We start from the raw sequence: 21959 nt of genomic DNA on the forward strand, positions 1-21959 counted from the left end.
GCGAACATCGGATGCATTCCTCAACTCTCTCAATGGGGCCAAGCACTGGATAACAGCCCATTTGTCCAAAGAGAGGAGGGAAAACAGCAGCAGTGAAACTTCCTCCGGCGTTGTTCGCTGCCTCTTCACCCCCTACCATGGATAATGTCAGTGGTGGGGGGGGGGGGGGGGGGAAGGAGGGTGTGGAAAGAGCCCGGAGCTGTCATCAGAGCCAGCAGGAACAACAGGACGACTTCCTTAACTCTCTTAACGGGGCCAAACGTTGTACAATGGCCCATTTATCTGGAGAGAGGAGGGAAAACAGCAGCAGATGACAAGCGTAGGGTTGGCTCAGCCAGAGGATTGAGGGGCCCCAGGGGAATCCAAGGATTCTGCATGATCCAGTGACCCTCCTACAATGGGGTAGCCCTCATCCCCTACCTTCCCTTTGTGGGGGAAATGGTGCTCCCCCTAGGGGCTGGGATGGATGATGTTAGGCCTTCCAGCTCAATGATGGGCAGAGGAGGAGCTTCTACGTCCTCCTCCAGTGGACTACCATATCTCCGTCCATCTGAATGGTCTGCTCTTCAGTGGAAACTATGCAGCCAGGAGTGGGAAGTCTCGATTCTGATATTTCCCCTATGCTCAGTTCCACTTGCTGATGGTCAATCAGGGCATGCACTCACTCTGCCCAGCTCTTCCCCTGGCTCCCTCTCAGGAGGCCTGCCTCGCCCCACTAAGACCTCTCCAATTGACAGATTGGTCTCCATGAGCAGGGGTGGAGGAACAGATGTTATTGCTTCTACTTAGTCTCCTTCATAGTGAAATGGGCTGAAAAGGGGAAGGTCCGAGATGGGATGAAATCAGAAGGGGGACTCTAATGGTCCTCCACAATCAAGCGCCACAAACATGTCCGCATCCCAGCTCTGTAAGGGTACCCCTAATGAGTCTGAGGTTGGCAGTTCAGGAAAGTATGGTAACTGAGCCCTTTTCTTCTTTTTTGGACTGGGAGGATGAGCCTCCAAGTCGAAGGCCCAGGTGAGCTGCCTTTTGACGCTTGTGTGGTTGGTCGCCAGATCTGTAGGTCCTATTGTTCCCAGCTTTGGGAGGAGTGGTAGGAAGAGAGTGCTGTATAGGTGAGGCAGCATCATGTTCCACCAATACCTGGGTTGACAGAGGATCAAGCTCTTCCCCTCCCTTGGTTCCCCCTCTCACTTGTTTCTCCATTATGCTTGGAGGAAAAATCCATTAACTGCTATTAATCAAGTTGACTTAGGGAATGGCCTCTGTTATTACTGGTATCAGTAGCATGGGATCTTCTTGGTGTTTGGGTACTGTTGGGTACAGTTGTTGGGTGTCTGTCCACCCAACAACTGTTTGGGGTGGTGCTCTACATCAGAGGGTATAGCCCATAATAGGGTGGCTAAGGGCTGCCTCAAGGCTTTGCTGAGGTGCTGCATGTGTGTTACTTATTCCGTGCCATTGGACTAAGCACTTGCTACATACTGACATCCCAGCAAGGATGACTGTACTGTACACACTTGTCCCCATGAGACACAACACACTCACACGCCTCCCCTGATTTGCTAACACCGTACAATAATTGTACCTGTAAGGGCCAACACCTCTGTCAATCCCTAATGCTATCACGTTGACATGCATATCGGTGTGTCATTGATGCCCATTCGGACTAATGAACCCTACCTACGTCACTCTTACCCTATTTCCCAAACCTCAATATTATTGTCATGTGCGTCTTGCAGCAACACTAACGACCCTTCAGTAGGCAAGTGGTATCAGTGAGTGCCTAGGCAGCAGAGCCTCAATACACAGCAGGGAACACATATGAGCCCTACAACCTCCTGAAGCCTCATGAATTGATGCGTGAGAAAAGAGCACATCTGGCGCTGCCCACACCTATCTGAAGATCCCTTATCACTGTAGCATCCCACATCAACACACCTCTGGGGTCATTGCAGCTGGCCGAAAGGAGAGCCAGCTATCTGGTTGCATGCACATGGTTGTGGCGACTGTATGCAGCAACAAGGAAGCGCAGCGAAGGAAAGGAGATGCATGTACAGTTTGCCCCCCCCAACACAGCTATGGCAGTATGTAGGCCACTGTGCTGTCATGGGCCCACCAATACTGTGTATCAGCCTCCATAAACACATGTCGTACAGACATGGAACATCAGTCACGGTTTGTACACTACCAGCTCCAATGAGTCTGTGGTTCTGTTTCACACACATCCTCCACTGGGCTCCCTGTAACTGACTATGCATGTACATGTGTTCTAGCCTACATATCCATGCAGTACCACTTGAAAGCTATGGCTGCTCACATCACATATCAGGCTGCGAAACCAGTAATATGGGGCTCAATGGGCAGCCGGGCATTGCTGTCACAACAGGGCAGTTGTGGCTGCAAAGGGTGCAGCCACTGTGTATCTTGTGTAGGAATGTCAATCATGAGGTGCTCATGTGCACATTGTGTACCATACATGTATATGGTCTGTGAATATTTGTACAGTATGTAACGCCTTGCCCATCATGTCCCCAGCAACATTATGAACTGTTTACTCACAGTACAACTACTGATGGAATAGCAGCAGAGCTCAGGGTTGCTGTCCAGTGCACACCTGCCATCCAAGGGGTACCACACACCTGTGTCATGCCAGATATGGCACACATTATCTGATGGCATTAGTGATCAACACAGTGTGCCTGAGAAGCAAGGAAAAAGCCACCTGGCCATGCATGCTCATAGAACGAGCACACACACAGGCCGTCAGACTCTTCAAGATATAGATGTTCCCTGTTGGGGGACACAGCCACCATTTAATGCAGGCCGTACATACTCCTGTCATAACATGTCACTTGTAGAAAGTGTCTGCAGTGCTGTCTGCACTGAGCTGGGACATGAGGGTACCCACCCACATGTCACATAATTCACCACAAAGGTGATGGCCTGCCTGTTGGCATGAAGAAACAGTTTTGTATGAGTGAATATGGGAGAGAGGTGCTGCCGCTGACACTTGCTACTGTAAGTACATCCAATAATATCGGCACATAAATACCTGTGAGTGAATGAGAGGCAGGGGCACCACTGCCCGTATATGTTTTCCAAGCTCTGTTTAATAATCAGCTGTTGTAGAGTCTTAATTAAGACCGGCATATTTATTAATCAAAACACGACACAAATTGAGCCCCTGATGTAGCCCCATTGAAAGAGGGCGAAACTCGGCCAGAGTCGGGCTTGTTTACATATTCGTGTTGCTGCTCAATAAAGAAATCCTGTTTGGACATCTGACTGTTGGCAGCCACCTCGCAGACAGGCCGTCACCAGCAGCTCAGCTGATCGGCCAGGCTGGCAGAGGGAGGATGCATGCATGTGTATACTGCTCTATTGAGTGATAGATGCCCATTACTGAGGAGTAAGCCCTCACAAGAGGACTGACAGGTGGATGTGACAAGGATGCAGTCCCCCTCAATGTGGTGTCAGGTGCCCTTCGAATGTCTATAAGGTGCAGAAAGTAGCTAGCTGCAATGTATTCAAACATGGAGATCTGTGCAAAATGCCAATGAGGCTCTCAGGACTGTAACAGAGTGCCTCTTCGGCCAGGGTGTCAACAGATGGGCTGTGCAACCGCCCACAAATGGGTCACTGCGGCACAAGGCACTGATCTGGGTGTGCCTGGGACCACGTAACCCACTGCAGTTGGTTCAATAGCACAGAAGGCATGTTGTGGACTGTGGGGGCACCTCCGACCACCCATTTGTACCTCTACAGCATGCTCCTGGTGAGCAGACACACAGTCATTGACGTTCGTGCAAACACAGCCCACCATTACCATCTGAGCTCTACCAACACCCTCATCATAGCAGCCTTACTGCTGAGTAGGATGACTAACTAATGTCACTATTGACAGATGATCACACAGCCCTCCAGCACAGGTCCTGATGTGCAAATAAAGGACGTCAATACTCACATGTGAAAGTGTCCATTAGAGGCCAAGCCTTTCGCTGAACCCGCATTACCCATGTGTGGGCCATATGGAGGTGGCAGAATGCAAAAGGAGGCTGCACAGGGTGGAATGTATGCATGAAGGGGGTCAGATATACGGCTAGGCAGGTGATTAGGTATACTGATGTACAGGCCACTCCCCTTTCCTAACATGTGTACTACCCCTGTAGGTTTGTTGCCACACCCAGGCAACAAACCTGGGTGTGGCAACCTATGCACACCATATTCCAGAGCTTTTTGGTACACCAGCACGTGCATGGGTGTGAGTGATAATGCACTAGCTGACACATTACTGTACAGCAACAGCGGTTTCCACGCTTGCTACTTGCAGTGATGAGGATGGCAGGGGTTCAGACAGGATGATAAACTAATGTCTGGCTCTATCCTAATACTGGAAACATTTGTGGCTCATAAGGTATGTAGGGATTCACTGCACTGTCGCCATCATACTGTATAGTACAATGGTACGCTGGGCAGGAAGGTGAACATTTGGGATGATGTTCGGTCAGCACTATGACCACAACCCTATCTCCACCCAGTCCGCCCACATTAAATGCAAGCCCATCCCACCCAGCTTGTGTAAATGCCACGGGTCGGTGTGTGTCGCAGCCATTATGACGATGTTGCTGGCCACTGCACCAGCCCATACCAGGATGGCATCTCGGGGTACAAGTGGTACCTAGCCTCTGCATAAAACACCCTCCCTCTCTCCAACCGCTCTCACGTTTGCCCCTCAACCATGATACCATGCAGATTTACACATAGGGCCTCCATGTACTGTACCTTATAAGGGTGCACCCTTCTGGCAGCACGCCACCTGGCTGCACCCAGAGATGTCCTCCACAAGGGTATATAAGGAGGGCCAACATTGCCATGAGCCCCTGCCATGCCCGGCTACAGTGTTGTAATACCTCACACTTGGCCAAGCACATGTGCATCCTTAACAATTGTGCTCCATGCAGCACCACAGTTCTGTGGTCCAGGAGTTCCACTTGCTGGATGCGCAGATGTTAACAGGCTGAACACTACATGCTGTATCCTCAGACATGGCAACCTGTCCTTCATGAGGTGGAATGTGCCAGGAAAGCAAGATGTGCCTAAGGGTGCTGACAAATAGCATTGCAGTGTTCAGTGTTGCACCTGGCCTGTGAACCACTACATACACAGGCCACACAGTGGCGTGGACATGTAGGCAACACCTTACACCATGTATGGCAAGAGGTCGACGGCTGAGAGCTTCCAGATATCCACCTACAGTGGCAGACCATCAGTCAGGGATTGTGTCCTCCATGGCCGCACAGAGTCATAATTGAGTACAGAAGTGTGTGACACGCAGTGAGACCAATATTCGTTATACTTTACTGACGCTTAACAGAACAACAATCATTTACATGCTGCAGAACCCCAGTGGACTTTCCGCCCTACAGGTGTGCAGTTGCGAAGGTTACAGGTAACCAATGTTGCTCACACATCATTATCAGCAGAATATTAGTGTTTCCACATACTGTATGACCTGTGGCAATGCCTGACAGGCTATATGTGGAGAAGACTCCTTTACCTCGCTGCCCAAGTATGTATTCCACAGGAGCTGGCGGACAGTGGTTTTCCCAGTCACTGCTGAGCTGCGTGCAAGAATAGAGGGAATATGGGCCAGACATGGGCCTACATGTCCCTCCACGTGACATAGATGCACCCATATCGCTCCGTTGAGGGTGTATGTCCCATCCACATGATGTCCCTCAAGAAAGGCTTGCAGGTACAGGAGCTTCAAGACAGAGTATGTAGAACAACAGGGGTGAGGTGGGTATATAACGTGATGGTGACACAGGTCACATTGTATGTGGAAAAACTAGTACTCTGCTGATAATGATGTGTGAGCAACATTTGTTACCTGTAACCTTCGCAACTGCACACCTGTAGGGAGGAAAGTCCACTGGGGTTCTGCAGCATGTTAATGATTGTTGTTCTGTTAAGCGTCAGTAAAGTATAACGAATATCTGTCAACACTGACAGATACCTGTTACTGGCCTGTACTGGTTGTCCAAACAACATGCGCCATCAACAATGACAGTTAACCTTGGAGAGTGGCTTGTATATGTGTGTGTGTGGCGAGGTGAAATATGTGAAGACACTGTAGGACTGTGGACCACACAGTGTTGGCCGTCAGATAGTGTTCACATGGTGGACGTGGCCCACATTATAAAGAGTACATGCACACCGCACAGCTAGGAGACGGCACCAGAGGGATGTGTGTCACAACGGATGGTGACCCCTTCTTGCAACCCTTGCCCTTTTCTGACTACCAAATTAATATACTGGTGGCTAACACTGACTGCACACCAGCAGTTACCACATCTGTGTGCACATGGACACCAGGGCAACACAGTTAAGGCCTGTTGAGCATGCCTTACACCAGTTGCACCATGTAAACGGGTATGACACATTAGCATTAATATCTTCACCTCTCCATATGACTAGCAACAGCCTAGTTATCTGGCTGCTGACAATCTGTGCAACTCCTTTAATACACGGCATGCAGATAGCAACATAACCCTTCCCATGCCTCACCTTTCAGTGGCCCACAACCTTAACGCTAACATAGTAACTATAGGAAGCCTTCCCTGGCACACAGCGAATCCATGGACATGCTGCCATGGTGGGGATGTACACTGATATGAGTATGCACAGGGTACATGCTTAGCATGTGCAGCCGGGAAGGGCTACAAACTATTGTATGGCAATGGTGCCTGGAAATTAAGCGTATGCATGAGCAACCACTATCATGGATGTCCTGCATGGCACCAGAGGTTGGCAACCTCTCGGTCAGTCACCCAGCATTGGTGGAAGGCATCTTCCGTTTACCTGCACATGTGACAGCCCAATCTAGGAAGCAAACTCGGTTAGTACCTTAGCATCAGTTAGGCTCACATACGTGGTGTTTGTCAGGCAGAGGTAGGTATGATACTCAACCCTGGTAAGAAATACGTGTCTGGACTCCTCACCGCCAACAGTGCCTGACATGAGCACTGCTATGGCAATAGACTGCTGGCCACCCCTTCCCCTTTCCACACAGATCATGAGAGCAGGCATACATCAGAACGCTCCCTTACTGTGCATTCCCTGTACTGAGGAACAATACCTCTTCTACTGTCAGGGACATGTCATGTACTCCCTTAATGTTTACTCTGCAGGGTTCCCCTTAGCACCCTCCTAGTACATGAAGCTAACTGTAAGGTATGTCAATGGCAGGTGCAGATGTTGCTATACGGAACCTCAGACAGGGGGCAGTTGGGAAACTCTGCATTGGTGCAATGTGTGGTGCAGCATGCAAGGTGTAGCGGGTGTACACCAAGGGCACATTAGGAACATAAAGAGGGCACAAAAGGTGGCAGGTTAAACAGGATATTTATTCCAGACAACATTCTGCAGGGCATAGTGAAGAATTAGGTCAGCAGTTTAAGCATACATTTGACGTTCCTAGGTAGTCATGATCTGCAAGTACTAGATAGCTAATAGATCCAAAGTGGTCCAATTTCGTGCTACATCACTCCACCATAAGCAGTATATACAAATATGCAGGTAGTGGGTGTTATCAGTACTGGCAAAGCATGATTACCTAGGAACAGAGAAACAGGAAGTGGCACCCCAATAGCTTGGATACTGCAATACATAGATTACTGCTGGTCAGTATACAATGTGTAGACAGGCATTGGCCCCAGGCGGTCCATGTTGAAAGAGTGCACTGAAAGGGGACTGCCTGAGAGGCCGGCAGAGTGAAAGTCCAGGCCCCAGGCGGTCCATGTTGAAAGAGTGCACTGAAAGGGGACTGCCTGAGAGGCCGGCCCGCAGAGTGAAAGTCCAGGCCCCAGGCGGTCCATGTTGAAAGAGTGCACTGAAAGGGGACTGCCTGAGAGGCCGGCCGGCAGAGTGAAAATCCAGCCAGCAGACAAGGTATCCAGCAGTTCAGCATGTAGGCAGCAGGCAAACACATGAAGGGTCTGGCAACAGCAGTGAAGGCCCAGGAACAGATAGCAGCAGCATGCCAGCAGGCGGAGGCCCAGGACAACACAGCAGTGGCATGGCAGCAGGAGGAGGCCCAGGAAGACACAGCAGTGGCATGGCAGCAGACGGAGGCTCAGGACAACACAGCAGTGGCATGGCAGCAGGCGGAGGCCGAGGAAGAGACAGCAGCGGCATGGCCTAGGACGAGACAGGCCAAGTGCCACGACATGAGACATGAGGCACAGAACGCACCCCACAACCAGCATTAATAGCCCTTGAGCAGACAGGTCATCCCACAGCACACTGCCAGAATTTGCAGCCCTTCAAAACAGAACGTGGCACACAGAAGAGTGGCACAGCGGATGCAGATGGCACACAGCAGAGTGACGCAGCGGATGTCAGGGGCACACAGCAGAGTGGCACAGCGGATGCAGATGGCACACAGCAGAGTGGCGCAGCAGATGCCGGTGGGGCAGGTGACCAGGTGGGTGGGAGGTGGCGCCTCATCAGCTTGGTATGGTGCATCCTGGGCAGTTATGCATCCTCTTCCATCTCGACCGCACTGCACCTCTGTGGGGAGTAGGCAGTGATGCATCCTCTTCCATCTCGACGGCGCTGCACCTCTGTGGGGAGCAGGCAGTGATGCATCCTCTTCCATCTCGACGGCACTGCGCCTCTGTGGGGAGCAGCCAGTGATACATCCTCTTCCATCTCGATGGCACTGCACCTCTGTGGGATGGCCATCCCAGTGGTGGGTGGAAGTAACTGCCCTACCCGGTTTGTGGTGCCTGATGGCCCCTATCAGAGCCCCTTGCCACGTCGTGATGGTCCGATGGGAGGTGGCAGGTTCTTGGGGGGATGGCCCCTGCGGCTTCGGGAGCCTGAGGGACTTGGCTGGGGTGTTGATGTTGTGGATGAAGTGGACGCCTGCTGGTCCGGCATCCGCTGCAGGATTTGCAACAAGATTGTATTGTGTGTGCCAATCGCTGCTGCAATGTTGTTGCCTGCCTGTGTGATTGCTGCAGTCTGCAGCTGTGAGTCGCGGCTCTGCTGTCTCATGGCTCTCCTCAGGCCACGCAGTTCCATCCTTATTTGTTCCGCCTGTGTGGCAATCATTGGGTCGGGGTTTGGTTGGAAGGGTGGCACTGCTGGAGGTGCTTGTGGTGCTGGGGGATGTGCCATTGCCCTTGCTGCCCCAGCTGCTGGTGCAGGGCTTCATGGAGACATGACTGGTGTGGGGTGAGTGGACGGAGTTTCCTCAAATGTCATGCTTGGGTGCAGAGCAGTGGGGGAGGTCCCCCACTCCAAATCCTTAAGGGTCTCGCTCAGGGTGAGGGGGCTGGCTGTGGCTGATCTTATGGGCCGCACCTCTTCCTCCTCCTCCGATTCCGACCACTGTGTCGTCGCATCTATGTGAAAGGGCCTTGTGAGCATTGGTGGCTGCCTTGTCCCCGGTGGGTCCCTACTGGTGCCTGGGCCCTCCCAGCTGGCATCAGACGTCTGCTGCCTGGGACCAGAGTGTTCTGTAGAAAATGGGGGAAAAAAGGATAGACAGCATCAGTACCACAGCGTTTGGTTGAATTGGAGTAACATCAAACAGGGACACATAATCTTTGACCAACATGTCATTCTGCTTATAAAGTAATGTTGTTATGATGTACCAAATGGCATGGAGAATGGGCCTGGGGGATGGGGCCTGAACCCTGGGCCGTGCACAGCACATGGGCAAACTGACAATGTGGACAGTTGAAAGCATTTCTTCCACAGCTCAGACTGCCAGTTCCTGCCTGGGGGGGGGGGGGGGGGGGGGGGGCAAGACTGTTCTGGAGAGCACATGGGGAACTTCAACAGCAAACAGAACTAACATTGCACAGGACAGGGGGTTACAGGCCAACTTACCATCTTTGAGGTGGGATGTATCAAGGCGTGGATCCAATCCCTCGAAGACGTCTGGTCCCAGCCGCTGCATGATACGCCTCTCCATATCGGTGAATCTGATCGGGCAAGGGGACCTTCCGCCTGTGTCCCGGTGGGCCACCTGCTCCCTGGTGCGAGGTATTCCACTTTGCCTTCTGATGTCCGCAGCTATGGTGGCCCATAGCTGTGCCTTGGCTGCCTTGTTCGTCTTAACTGCCAGGTTGCCAAAGAGATGGGCATAGTGACGGAGGACACCTTCTATCAGCATGTCATTGACCTCCTGGCTGAAGCGCATGGCATGCTGCCTGACCCTTGCCTGGCTGCCTGGTTGGGGTGCCACTTCCGGAGGGGTCTCCTCCATAGCCTCTATCTCCGACCCACCGGATTCCCCACTCCCTTCCTCCCCCCCACCCCCAACTGACCCTGCACTTCCTGCTCCCTTCCCCTCTGCCCTGGCTGTCTAGCCCTACCTCTTCCCACCATTCTCTCCTGCCTCACCCTTTCCCCCTCCCCCACCCTCCTGCCTATCTCTCCCACTACCCCTGTCCCTGCTCCTACTCATCACACCCCTACCACTAGGTCCCTCCTTCTCCCTCCCCCTCTCCATCCTCCTCCCCCTACTCTCAACTCCCCTCTTCTCTCCTCTCCTACCACTCCTCTCACGCTCCATCCTCCACCACACTCCTCCTCGCCACCACCACCACACTCCTCCTCCACAAAGATAGGACAAACAGGTAACTGACACACTTTCACTCCAACAGAGATTTCAAAAGACACAGGTAAAGGGAAACAGATGACAACAAGTAAACAAGACACCACACTCAGTAATCGAACTCCAAAACTCCTACTCCAAACTCCAACTGCAACTCCAACTCCTACCTCCTCTCCAAAACTACTTCCAAACCCTCAAAGGAGGAGGGGCAAGAAGTGACCTTTTATACATTTCACATTATCGCGGGGCGTGGTACTTGGTTTCACCTTTGTCCGCGTTCTGCTAAAACGTCGCGCAGCGACATTTTCACGAATCGCAAAAACTTCGTGTCACGCGAAATTTTCCTGCTGCGCGGTAAGAGCCTCATTTGCATGGGAACGCCCAATTTATTAACGCAGGCGGTACCTATGTGATACCAATGCGATATTGGTAAATGAGGGCCTTTATGCAACACATACACTTCACCCAGCACCTCCTTATATACCTTCTCCTGAGCCTCCTTATTTGAATCCTTTCAGCCTCTGTCCTATTCCCAGGATGAATGAGATGGGAAGCGTGCAATGAGCCACATATGGCAGCCAAGGTCACTAACTGAGCGGGCTGCTGTACCACACTGAATTCTCTCTCCTTCTGCATTTTCATATAGAGGGAGCTGGTCTATTGTGATGGGTTCATGTATGCCTCTGTCCCCTCTCTCCCTTTTTGTTAAATTTGGAAGAGAGACTGGTGGGGCTTTCAGTGCTTCCCTAGTTCTTCTTTTGACTATATATCCATCTGCACTGCCTGCTTGCTGGTGTTTAGTATGCCATACAACATTTTTGTTAATTTAAGTGTGCCTAAGACTTAAAAAGGTTGGGAAACACTGCTATAGATAACTAACAACCAGTGTAAATGACTCAAGATCGGAGATATATGGTCCCTAAATTTGCAGACGGGAAACACACATACTGCTACATTTTAGACCAACTTGAAGGTGCCTTTACATATTATGGGAAAATCTAACAAACACCATTGAAGGGCAGTATTAGTTCCTCCCAATAAAACTCCTGATTCTTTCCAATCATGTCCTATATGAATTAATTTTGTTTTATTTTCAATAAAATATAATTATTTTAGGATTAAACATTTGTCAAGCTCTGCTTCCAATATTTTTTGATCCAGCAGTTTTGGGCATAATATTTAGGCCAACCGCCATTTTCTCTGAATCAAGCTAAGATGGACAGCAGCAAGGACTTCGGATTTTCCACTATGCCTTAAGAATTGAAAAATATAAACATTACAGCAAAACATTAAAAACTTTATTTGACAAGGCTCCAAAACTGTTTACCTCTGACCTTGTCTGAAATAAAGAACTTGACATGGATTTGATATTGCTTATCAAGAAGTATTCCTAAGACAATGTATTTATTATTTACTAGCTGTACCCAGCCACGCGTTGCTGTGGCTCAGTCTGGTTAAATGGAAAAGAAAGAAAAGAGAACGCGCACGTTTAGAATATGGTTAATTTCACAATGCTTGTGGGTATACAATATTTTTTGTTGTTCCATTGTCTGTACAGATATAGAGATTGTCTGGTTTGCCGACTCTAGAACACGCAACATATAATTGTCCATGTGAGAAGCAATCCGTGTCTAGATGTAAACCGCATAATTCTAGAAATGAAAAAGAATGAAAAAAGAAAAAACAAACTATACTCACTAAATGAATGGTATGGTAAATGACACAGCTCAATTCCAACGCAATGTCACACGAAATAATTAAATCAAAATGAAAATAAATCGAAATCTATGAAACTTCAATTTAACAATGCAATCAGAAACATTGAAATGGAATCGTAAAATATTTAGTGCAAGCCGTTAAGCCAGTTAAAACGGGCGAGATTTTTGTCCCCTCTCCTCCTACGTCTTTGCTCTGCTCCGCTGCCCCCCCCCACCCCCAGCATCACGAAGGGCCAGAGGCGGCGGCGGTGGTAGGAGTTGAGGCGGTGGCCGAGGGGGATCTCACGAGGTGTAATGGTCCTGCCATCCCAACTCCGTCCCCCCTTCCTCGGTGGCGGAGGGACAGGCTCAGACCCCTTTCACTCTATCCTTACAGGCCCCAACTCCTTTGCTCTCCCATTCTCCTCTACCCTGAACCCCTTCCACTGTAACCTATAAGTGGAGAGCTGGAAGGGGGGGGCTAGAGAATCTCTCTCTCATAGAGCCCCCTACATAGGCTTCCTCTCTCTCTCTTGCAGATACACTCTCCCTCTGTCCCTCACACACGCACACCCAATCCCTCTCACACACATACACAATCCCTCACGTAGTCTCCCCTCTCTCTCTGGCACTCACACTCGCCTTCAGCGCACATTACCACACTTCTCTCTCACACAGTTAAAATGGGCGGGATTTTTGTCCCTCCCCACCTAAGTCTTTGCTCTGCACTCACAAGAGCTTGCAAAGTTCCCACGCCAGTTGTGTCTGGGAGAGAGAGGAAAACACTCCCCCCCCCCCCCCTTCGCAAAGGGCAGGCGGCAGGCACTGCAACAGATTTGGGAAAATTGCCTAGCTTACTTTGCTCTTTCTGGCAGACCTGTGACTAAGAAATCCAATCGGGGGCTTGAGAGGGAGGAGGGAGCAGGGCTCTGGCTTTCACTTTCATCACGGTGCTTTGCTGGGAGTGGGGGTGGAGCGATGCCCATGTAAACTCTTCCCGTGGTGGCTGAGACCCACAGGCGGGCTGACAGCACTGCCTTCCCTATCCCCCCCACGCCCCGCAGTTGCGGGATATTTACTTGGTTTCTCCTTATCTGCGGGTCTCAGGGGGCGGGGGAGGAGGGCGAGCTGTTCTCTGTTCAGCTCTTTGCGCTTTGGCTGCTGCAGGCTACAGCTGCTTGTGATCTCTTCACAGCCACTTTCTACTGCATTTGCTCTGCTCCGGCTGTCCCAACTCCCTCCCCCCCCTTGCCAAGCGGTGGATGGACTGGCTCGGCGACTCTTCTACCCTTTCCTCTTCCTGTGTGTAACTGTCCGGCAGTCGCTACTCCCTCCCCCCTTCCCCAGCAGGGGAGGAACAGGATGAGCAGTTTCTCGGAGCAGCGACTCGTCTGCCCTTTCTTCCTCCCCTCTGTGACACCCAGCACGTATCACAGAGCTCAATGGTCCGCACATGCGCGGTAGAGCTGCTCTCTACTGCGCATTTGCGGGCCGTGGGTCAGAGCCCATTTATATTGTAGATAGAGTGTGTTGCTTGTACGTCCAACAGATGGTACTGTTTTCCAAAAAAGCATGTTTTTACCTGTCATAGGTGTGACATCTATATAATATAGGTATATAAAAACACGCGCGTATTCGAATGCAACGTTGTGTCAAAATTTCAAAGCAATTGGTAAAGAACTTTCAGAGATTTAAGATTTTGAACAAACGAACATTTACATTTTTATTTATATAGATTTAAAGCTTTTATATACCGAAGTTCGTATGTACATCACATCGGTTTACAGATAAGAACATAAGAAATTGCCATGCTGGGTCAGACCAAGGGTCCATCAAGCCCAGCATCCTGTTTCCAACAGAGGCCAAAACCAGGCCACAAGAACCTGGCAATTACCCAAACACTAAGAAGAACCCATGCTACTGATGCAATTAATAGCAGTGGCTATTCCCTAAGTAAAATTGATTAATAGCCATTAATGGACTTCTCTTCCAAGAACTCAACCAAACCTTTTTTGAACCCAGCTACACTAACTGCACTAACCACATCCTCTGGCAACAAATTCCAGAGCTTTATTGTGCGTTGAGTGAAAAAGAATTTTCTCCGATTAGTCTTAAATGTGTTACTTGCTAACTTCATGGAATGCCCCTTAGTCATTCTATTATTCGAAAGTGTAAATAACCGAGTCACATCTACCCATTCAAGACCTCTCATGATCTTGAAGACCTCTATCATATCCCCCCTCAGCCGTCTCTTCTCCAAGCTGAACAGCCTTAACCTCTTCAGCCTTTCTTCATAGGGGAGCTGTTCCATCCCCTTTATCATTTTGGTTCCCTTCTCTGTACCTTCTCCATCGCAACTATATCTTTTTTGAGATGCGGCGACCAGAATTGTACACAGTATTCAAGGTGCAGTCTCACCATGGAGCGATACAGAGGCATTATGACATTTTCCATTCTATTAACCATTCCCTTCCTAATAATTCTTAACATTCTATTTGCTTTTTTGACTGCTGCAGCAAAAACAGATAGCAAAACTGAAGGGGAAAAAAGAAGCAGAAGTTACATCAAACAATATAGGTATATAACAATAAAAGGAGGAAGGTTGCAATCATGGGATCTTAGATGGGAAATTGAGAGAAGAGCAATGATAATGAAAGGAACATGATAACAATAAAGTAATAATACAAACAGGAAAAACTAAAATAAAGTAAAATATAATAAAATAAAATAAAGTAAAGTAAAATAAACTATGTAAAAGAGGATTATGCTGTTTTGTTAGTGGATGGACTGGTGTGGTGAGTTAAGTAAAAGCTTGCTTGAAGAGCCATGTCTTAATTTCTTTTTGAATTTCTGAGTGCAAGGCTCTAGTCGTAGTCATCTAGGCAAAGATGTAGTCATCTAGGCAAAGATGATCTCTTTACTTCTCAAAAAAAATTGAGAATCCTCCAATCAAAAGCTGTGCTTGGCATTCATCCATAACTAGGGACCCTCGTTTTCAGATTTATTTTATTTATCCTGGGAATTTCAATGTTAGAACAAAAAAAAATCAGTAGAAAAATGACTTGTAAAACAGGAGAAAAATTAATAGAAAAAGCAATTTTCCTCTTTTTTTTTGGTTCTAACATTGAAATTCCCAAGATAAAATAAATACTGAAAACTAAGGTCCCTATCCATAAGTATGTCCACTGCACATGTAATTCCTATAAAGTAAGTAAAAATCCAGGCTGTTGCTAGAATCAAAGCCAACCATCACCAGGAGCTTGTCATCATCCTGGTACCCAGCCAGCTAAGGGCCATATCCATGAGACTAACATTGCTACCGCTGGTACTCAGACACAGAAACTACCTACATTCCTTTTTGTGTTTGAAGATTAAAAACTGACTGAAAATCCCTAATTAAATCATAGAGATGAAGATTCCTACACAGAAGCTGGTTTATCTCAGCCTCATCTTCTATGAGAAGCCTACAACTTCTCTGAAGCTCCTGAGTTGGTAACTAGCCCAGAGGTTCTTTGCCATCAGACAAAGAGACTGCACCCAGCTTCAATCATTGATTGTTTATCATTGTGGTAAGAAAACAGCTAACTCCTAATTAACTGAAAAGTTCAGAGAATTAATGCTAAGCAAACTGGGGTGAGTTAGCTGACATGATTTGTATATTTCTTAAGTTGGTGCACATTTTCAACTGATTGACCTATTAAGTTAATTTAGATGTGAAATACCTGAATAACTGCTGTATATTCATGCGATAAAATTGTAAAAATGAATGTTTAATTGATAAATTATTTTATTAAATAGTGAATTTGGACAAATCAAGATGGCTCTTTATTCTGACTCTGATCCTATAAAATTATACTGCAACAGACTTAGGGATTTGTTGTTTTCCCTACAGTTTCTTCCTGTTCCTCTGTACTTTCAAAGTAAAGCGTATTTGGTGTTCTAGGTGCAAGAGTATTTGGTGCCCTAGGTGAACCTTTGATCTTGCAACCCCTTTCCCAACTTACCTCTAGTACAGCTGCTCTCTCTTATAGGTAGAAGTGGCTCCAGAACAGTGCTCCCCTCATGCTGGCAGGATTGTGCCGCCCCCAAAACTTTGGTGCTCTAGGCGACCACCTAGTTAGCCTAATGCAAGCATAGGCCCTGCTTCCAGCTAATCTGAACAAGGGTTAGAATCTAGCACCATTCACCATTCACAACTACCGAGAGATTTTATATCTTATCTCAAGTTACGTTTAATCTAGTTATTGCAGTGATGGGCCTGAACCAGGGAACATTCTCCTTCCAGAAAACTGTAATCATGGATTCTGAATCTGGTCACTAGGTGTCATCCTTTGGTAATGTTTACGACTCTTTCAACCCCACCCCCAGCGGGCTGAAAATGACTCCACAGCATTGCCAATCCCGGCTGACCTGAGGAGCAGGGACTGTTCCCAAAATATATTTTTTTTATAGTTCGCTTTTTGGCACTTCAAAGCGGATTACATTTGGGTACTGAAAAGTATTTCCCTGTCCTCAAAGGGCTCAAAACCTAAGTTTGTACCTGTGGCAATGGAGGGTAAAGTGACTTGCCCAAGGTCTCAAGAAGCAGCAGTGGGATTTGAACCCTGGTTTATAGCCTGTTGCTCTAATCACTAGGCTACTCCTCTCCAATTCAGACAGTGGGCTAGCCCTTCCAATTTGTTTTAATCATTTCATTTCTGCATCCTAAGACAACAAGTTTCCAAAACATTGTTTTTCTTTTAAAACATTAAAAATGTCATAAAAGTCTTACCTATGGAAATGAGGGAAAAGATCCATAAAAATTGTCCTTAATTCATCCTTATTAATCTCACCGGTTTTATCCTGGAAAAAAAAATATTCACGGAAACCGCATCATTCCAATTTGAAATCAAATTCTGAATTTCTCATATTTTATTTCAATTGATATTTTATGCCATGAAATCCTTTTATAGTGAGTCTGCTTTTTATTACTAGTTTCACTCAGTCGGGAGATGCTCCATGAATTTATCAAAATTAAGTAGCTTGCAAAAGTATTTGAGCCCCTAAAAAGTCAGCAATTTTGTGTGGATTACAAATGACACTTATACAAATTGTTTCAGACAATATGTTTATTGCAAACCACTATGGGGCCCATGCAATACAGGGCGTTCGTCTTAGTACGGTTGCAAACGTGCGATTTAACACACATTTTTCAAGAGCAAAGGGAACGCGAATGCAATAACTGATTTTACGCGTCCTTAACGCACGCGGAAAATCTGCGCGAACGGGATAAAGCCAATAGCATGCAAATATTAGTTAAATGCACCAATTAGGTATTCGTACCTGATGCAATAACGCGCGCTGAAATTTTGTGCGTCATTAGCGAGTTTTTTAGCGATCGAAACTTTGCGCCTGCATTACACTGGCATTATTGTGCTGTTAGCTTCTGGTTTATGTTGTTTCTTTGCTTCTGTAATGGATACTGTTTTTTCCTTTGTGTTGACCTTTTTCTTACATCTGCGAGCAAAAATTAGGGCAACTACACGGGCAATAGCGATTAACCCTGCCAACAGAAGACTGGAAGAAGATAATGTAGACCGCACAGAGCAGGCCGAGGTAAGGAATGACTTTCGTTTTAAATTTTCATTGAAATCTACTGTTCATTACATCGGCTGTTTACCCCTGAACATTCATTAATTTTGCGGCTTTTAATACTACAGTTCTTTAGTTCTGAGTCTGTTTGCAACTGTTGTTTTGTAAGCTGGGGATGTGGTTGGTCTGTTAGAAAACACCTTAGGGTCACAGTAACAAGGGTCCATATATCTTATGTTCCTTATATTATTCTGTTTCCAGGTGCCTGGAGCCATCCGTAGACCCTTGAGGCAGCGTGTAATCTGGCCACGCACAACTATCCTAGGATTACCGGAGCCTGAAGTAGTGCGAAGATACTGTCTCAGTTCTAGAGCAATTGAGACCCTGTACCAGGACCTGCGGAATGATTTAGATCCCGTCGGCGCTCACAACCATGCTGTCCCAGGCCTGGTGGAACGTCTGTGTGCCTTGCATTTTTTTTGCCACAGGAAGTTTCCAGAATACAGTCGGACTGGTTTGCGGGTTGAATCAGTCCTCAGTCTTGTGGCACTTTGGACATTCGACAGTATATTTATTTTCCGGTGGACCCAGTGCAACTGCAGGAGATCCGGCGTGGATTCTTCAACATAGCTGGGATGCCCAATGTATTGGGAGCAATAGACTACACCCATATCACACTTACCCCTAGCTCGGAATAGGAGAGTGTATTCCGCAATCGGAAGTCATTCCTTTCGAAGAATGTGCAGGTGGTGTGTGATGCCCGTCAACGGATCCTGAATGTAGTTTTGAGGTTTCCGGGGAGCTGCCACGATTCCTACATCCTTGCTCGTTCCTCGCTTGGAGCCGATTTTCTAGAGGGAAACACGGTGATGGGCTGGTTGCTTGGTAAGTAACAGTAGGTAACCGTAGTCTTGATAGGGAACCAGGTGGCATGGGGTAATGCACAAATAGAAGTAAATTGCCTTATCCTAAAGTGTTTTGTTACTACAGTGGACCCTTGACTTACGAACTCAATTCGTTATAGAGGGTTGGCTCGGGTCTCAAGAACACGCCGCTGCCGCGCCGACCGAAGAGGAGAAACGCTGCGGGCAGCGCTCGGCCCCCGAGGGTCCCTAGCCCCCGGGAAGACATCGGGAGCAGAGACCCTCTCGGAGAGTTGCGCCCCTGCCTTCCCACAGGCCGAGCAGGCCCAAGATCGCAGCATCATGAGCAGGGCAGAAGACACAGCAAAGTGCGCCAGTCAGTCTAGCGCCACGAGGCAGCAAAAATTCACCGGGTGACACAGCCACCCCCTCCGGGCTCCCAAGGCTAAGCACGGCAGGCCGGGGCAATAATAACTAAGCGCACCGCCCGCCCCCAGCAGGACTCACGTGGCCGGCAGCTTAAAGAATATTAATTTTTTTTTTTTTTTGTAAAAGAAACTGCGATGCCTCAGCCCCCTTCACAGGCAAGCCTCTGGAAAACCAACGACTGTGAGGGGGGGAGGGTGACCGGCCCACCGGAAAACTCTCCCCCAGCGCCTAATGGGACAGCAACAAGCCGGGAAGACAGTGTGAGGGCATTGCCCTGCAAGGCCTGCCTATAACCCTGCAACAGAGCTGCGCAGCGAAAGAAGAAAGAAAACTAGCACTTTGCTTTTATTTATTTATTTTTTTTAAGAAACAAAAGAGTAGAGAAAAATAAAACCAGTTGATCTGGTCAGGGAAATTAAACCAAGAAAACCTGGAATTCCAAGAAGAATTTGGATGAGACCAGGACCGCAGGTTATGCCTCTCGATCTGCTGGAGTCAGAGAAAATACTGAAGGGGGTGCTTTCAGTTTTCTCTCTGACTCCATCTGCTGGAGGGGAGGCATAACCCAGCAGTCTGGACTGATCCTGGTACATACAGGGAAATTACAATTTACAACTAGGGTGAGCAACCTCCTTTTTAGGTGTGGTTTCAAAAACTGTACGAGGCAACATTTATTTATTTATGATAGTTTTCCATGAAGCATTTTCAAATCTATGTGTAGATGACAAAAGAATATGCATAATAAACTCTCACCTTGTCATATAAATCAAATTTATTCTTTGCCTCTGTTATTTGTTTTGGTGATAATTCCTAGAAAGAAAGAAGATAGTTACTCATTAGGATATATATTTACTTTGACTTTATACAATATTTAACTTTTTGCATGATAGACTGTATGCCATAAAACCTTTATTTTATTTATAAACATTTATTAATTGCCTTCCAATTTTTACGATATTTCCAAAGCAATGTTGAGATTACTTACCTGATAATCTCCTTTTCCTTAGTGTATGCAGATGGACTCAAAACAAATGGGTATAGTGTGCTCGTGCTAGCAGTTGGAGACGGATCTGATGTCAGCACGGGTACATATACCCCCGCAGGAAGTGCAGCAATTCAGTAATCTTCCTTGCAAAAACCTTATGGATCTATGTGTGACTGACCGATCGATTAAATGAACAGGATTACCCTGACCAATTGATGGTAGCTGGAGACCGCCAGTGTACTCAGCCGGAAGGCGTCAACACCTGGCAGGGTGGATGCCCTATATAAGAAAACATGGCTTACCGTGAGTCGGCGAATCCCCATGTATACCGGCAGCCAGGCGGGATGCTGAGTCCATCTGCATACACTAAGGAAAAGGAGATTATCAGGTAAGTAATCTCAACATTTCCTAGCGTGTAGCAGATGGACTCAAAACAAATGGGATGTACAAAAGCTACTCCCGGACTGGGCGGGAGGCTGCCCGAGGACCGTGTAGGATTGCCCTCGCAAATGCTGTGTCCTCCCTGGCCTGGACGTCCAGACGGTAGAATCTGGAGAAGGTATGGAGGGAGGACCAAGTCGCTGCTTTACATATCTCTGCAGGCGACAGCATCTTAGTTTCTGCCCAAGAGGCCGATTGTGCTCTGGTAGAATGAGCCTTGACCTGTAGAGGCGGTGGTTTTCCTGCCTCTACGTAGGCTGCCTTGATAACTTCTTTAATCCAGCGGGCGATGGTCGGCCGTGAGGCCGCTTCCCCTTGCTTCTTCCCGCTGTGCAGGACGAACAGGTGGTCCGTCTTTCGTACTGCTTCTGACATTTCCAGGTATCTGGACAGCAGTCTGCCGATGTCGAGATGGCGTAGCATTCGACCTTCTTCCGACTTCTTCAAACCTTCCGTGGTAGGCAAGGATATGGTTTGGTTGAGGTGAAATTGTGAGACTACTTTGGGTAAAAAGGAAGGAACCGTGCGAAGATGGATAGCCTCTGGAGTGATTCTGAGAAAGGGATCACGGCAGGACAGTGCTTGTAGCTCTGAGAAGCGGCGTGCTGAACATACGGCCAGCAAGAACACCATCTTCAAGGTTAACAAACGGAGAGACAGGCCTCGAAGGGGCCTGAAGGCGGATCCCGCTAGAAATTCCAATACTAGGTTGAGGTTCCACAAGGGCACTGGCCACTTCAGTGGTGGGCGAATGTGTTTGACTCCTTTCAGGAAACGTGAAACGTCTGGGTGTTTAGCAATGGAGTTGCCGTCACTCCTGGGACCGTAGCAAGACAGTGCTGCTACCTGAACCTTGATGGAGCTGAGGGACAGACCCTTCTGAAGTCCATCTTGTAGGAAGTCCAAAATGAGAGGGATCTTAGCGGCATGTGAATTGGTACTGTGAGAGTCGCACCAGGCTTCAAAAACTCTCCAGATCCTTATATATGTCAGTGATGTGGAGAACTTGCGTGCTCGGAGGAGTGTATCCATTACCGGCTCCGAGTATCCTCTTTTCTTCAGTCTAGCCCTCTCAATGGCCAGACCGTAAGAGAGAATTGAGATGGATCCTCGTGGAGGATGGGACCTTGCCGCAGCAGGTCCCTGTGCAGAGGCAGGCGTAGAGGAGTCCCTGCCAGTAGTCTTCTCATGTCTGCGTACCAGGGACTTCTTGGCCAGTCCGGGGCCACTAGAAGAACTAGGCTTCTGTGTCGCTGAATCCTGTGTACAATGGCGCCCAGCAGGGGCCACGGAGGAAAGGCGTAGAGCAGGATCCCCTGAGGCCACGGTTGTACCAGGGC

General features: G+C 48.2%; 1 protein-coding gene across 17 annotated transcripts in view; it reads right to left on the bottom strand.

Moving 5' to 3' along the window:
- The window catches only part of CCR6 (C-C motif chemokine receptor 6), a 553987-nt gene that overhangs the window by 390370 nt on the left and 141658 nt on the right, over window positions 1–21959 (bottom strand). For all 17 annotated transcript variants that reach the window (XR_003855476.1, XM_029594230.1, XM_029594222.1 and 14 more), the window contains 2 exons: window positions 19947–20003; window positions 17102–17172 (listed from right to left, as the gene is read on the bottom strand). Coding sequence is in view for 16 of the 17 variants with exons in the window: in XM_029594230.1 (XP_029450090.1) it covers window positions 17102–17172; window positions 19947–20003 (128 nt within the window). In the remaining variant the exon portion in view is untranslated. The remainder of the gene's footprint in view (window positions 1–17101; window positions 17173–19946; window positions 20004–21959) is intronic.

The sequence above is a fragment of the Rhinatrema bivittatum genome, chromosome 3 (genome assembly GCF_901001135.1).
Source record: "Rhinatrema bivittatum chromosome 3, aRhiBiv1.1, whole genome shotgun sequence".
Taxonomy (NCBI): domain Eukaryota; kingdom Metazoa; phylum Chordata; class Amphibia; order Gymnophiona; family Rhinatrematidae; genus Rhinatrema; species Rhinatrema bivittatum.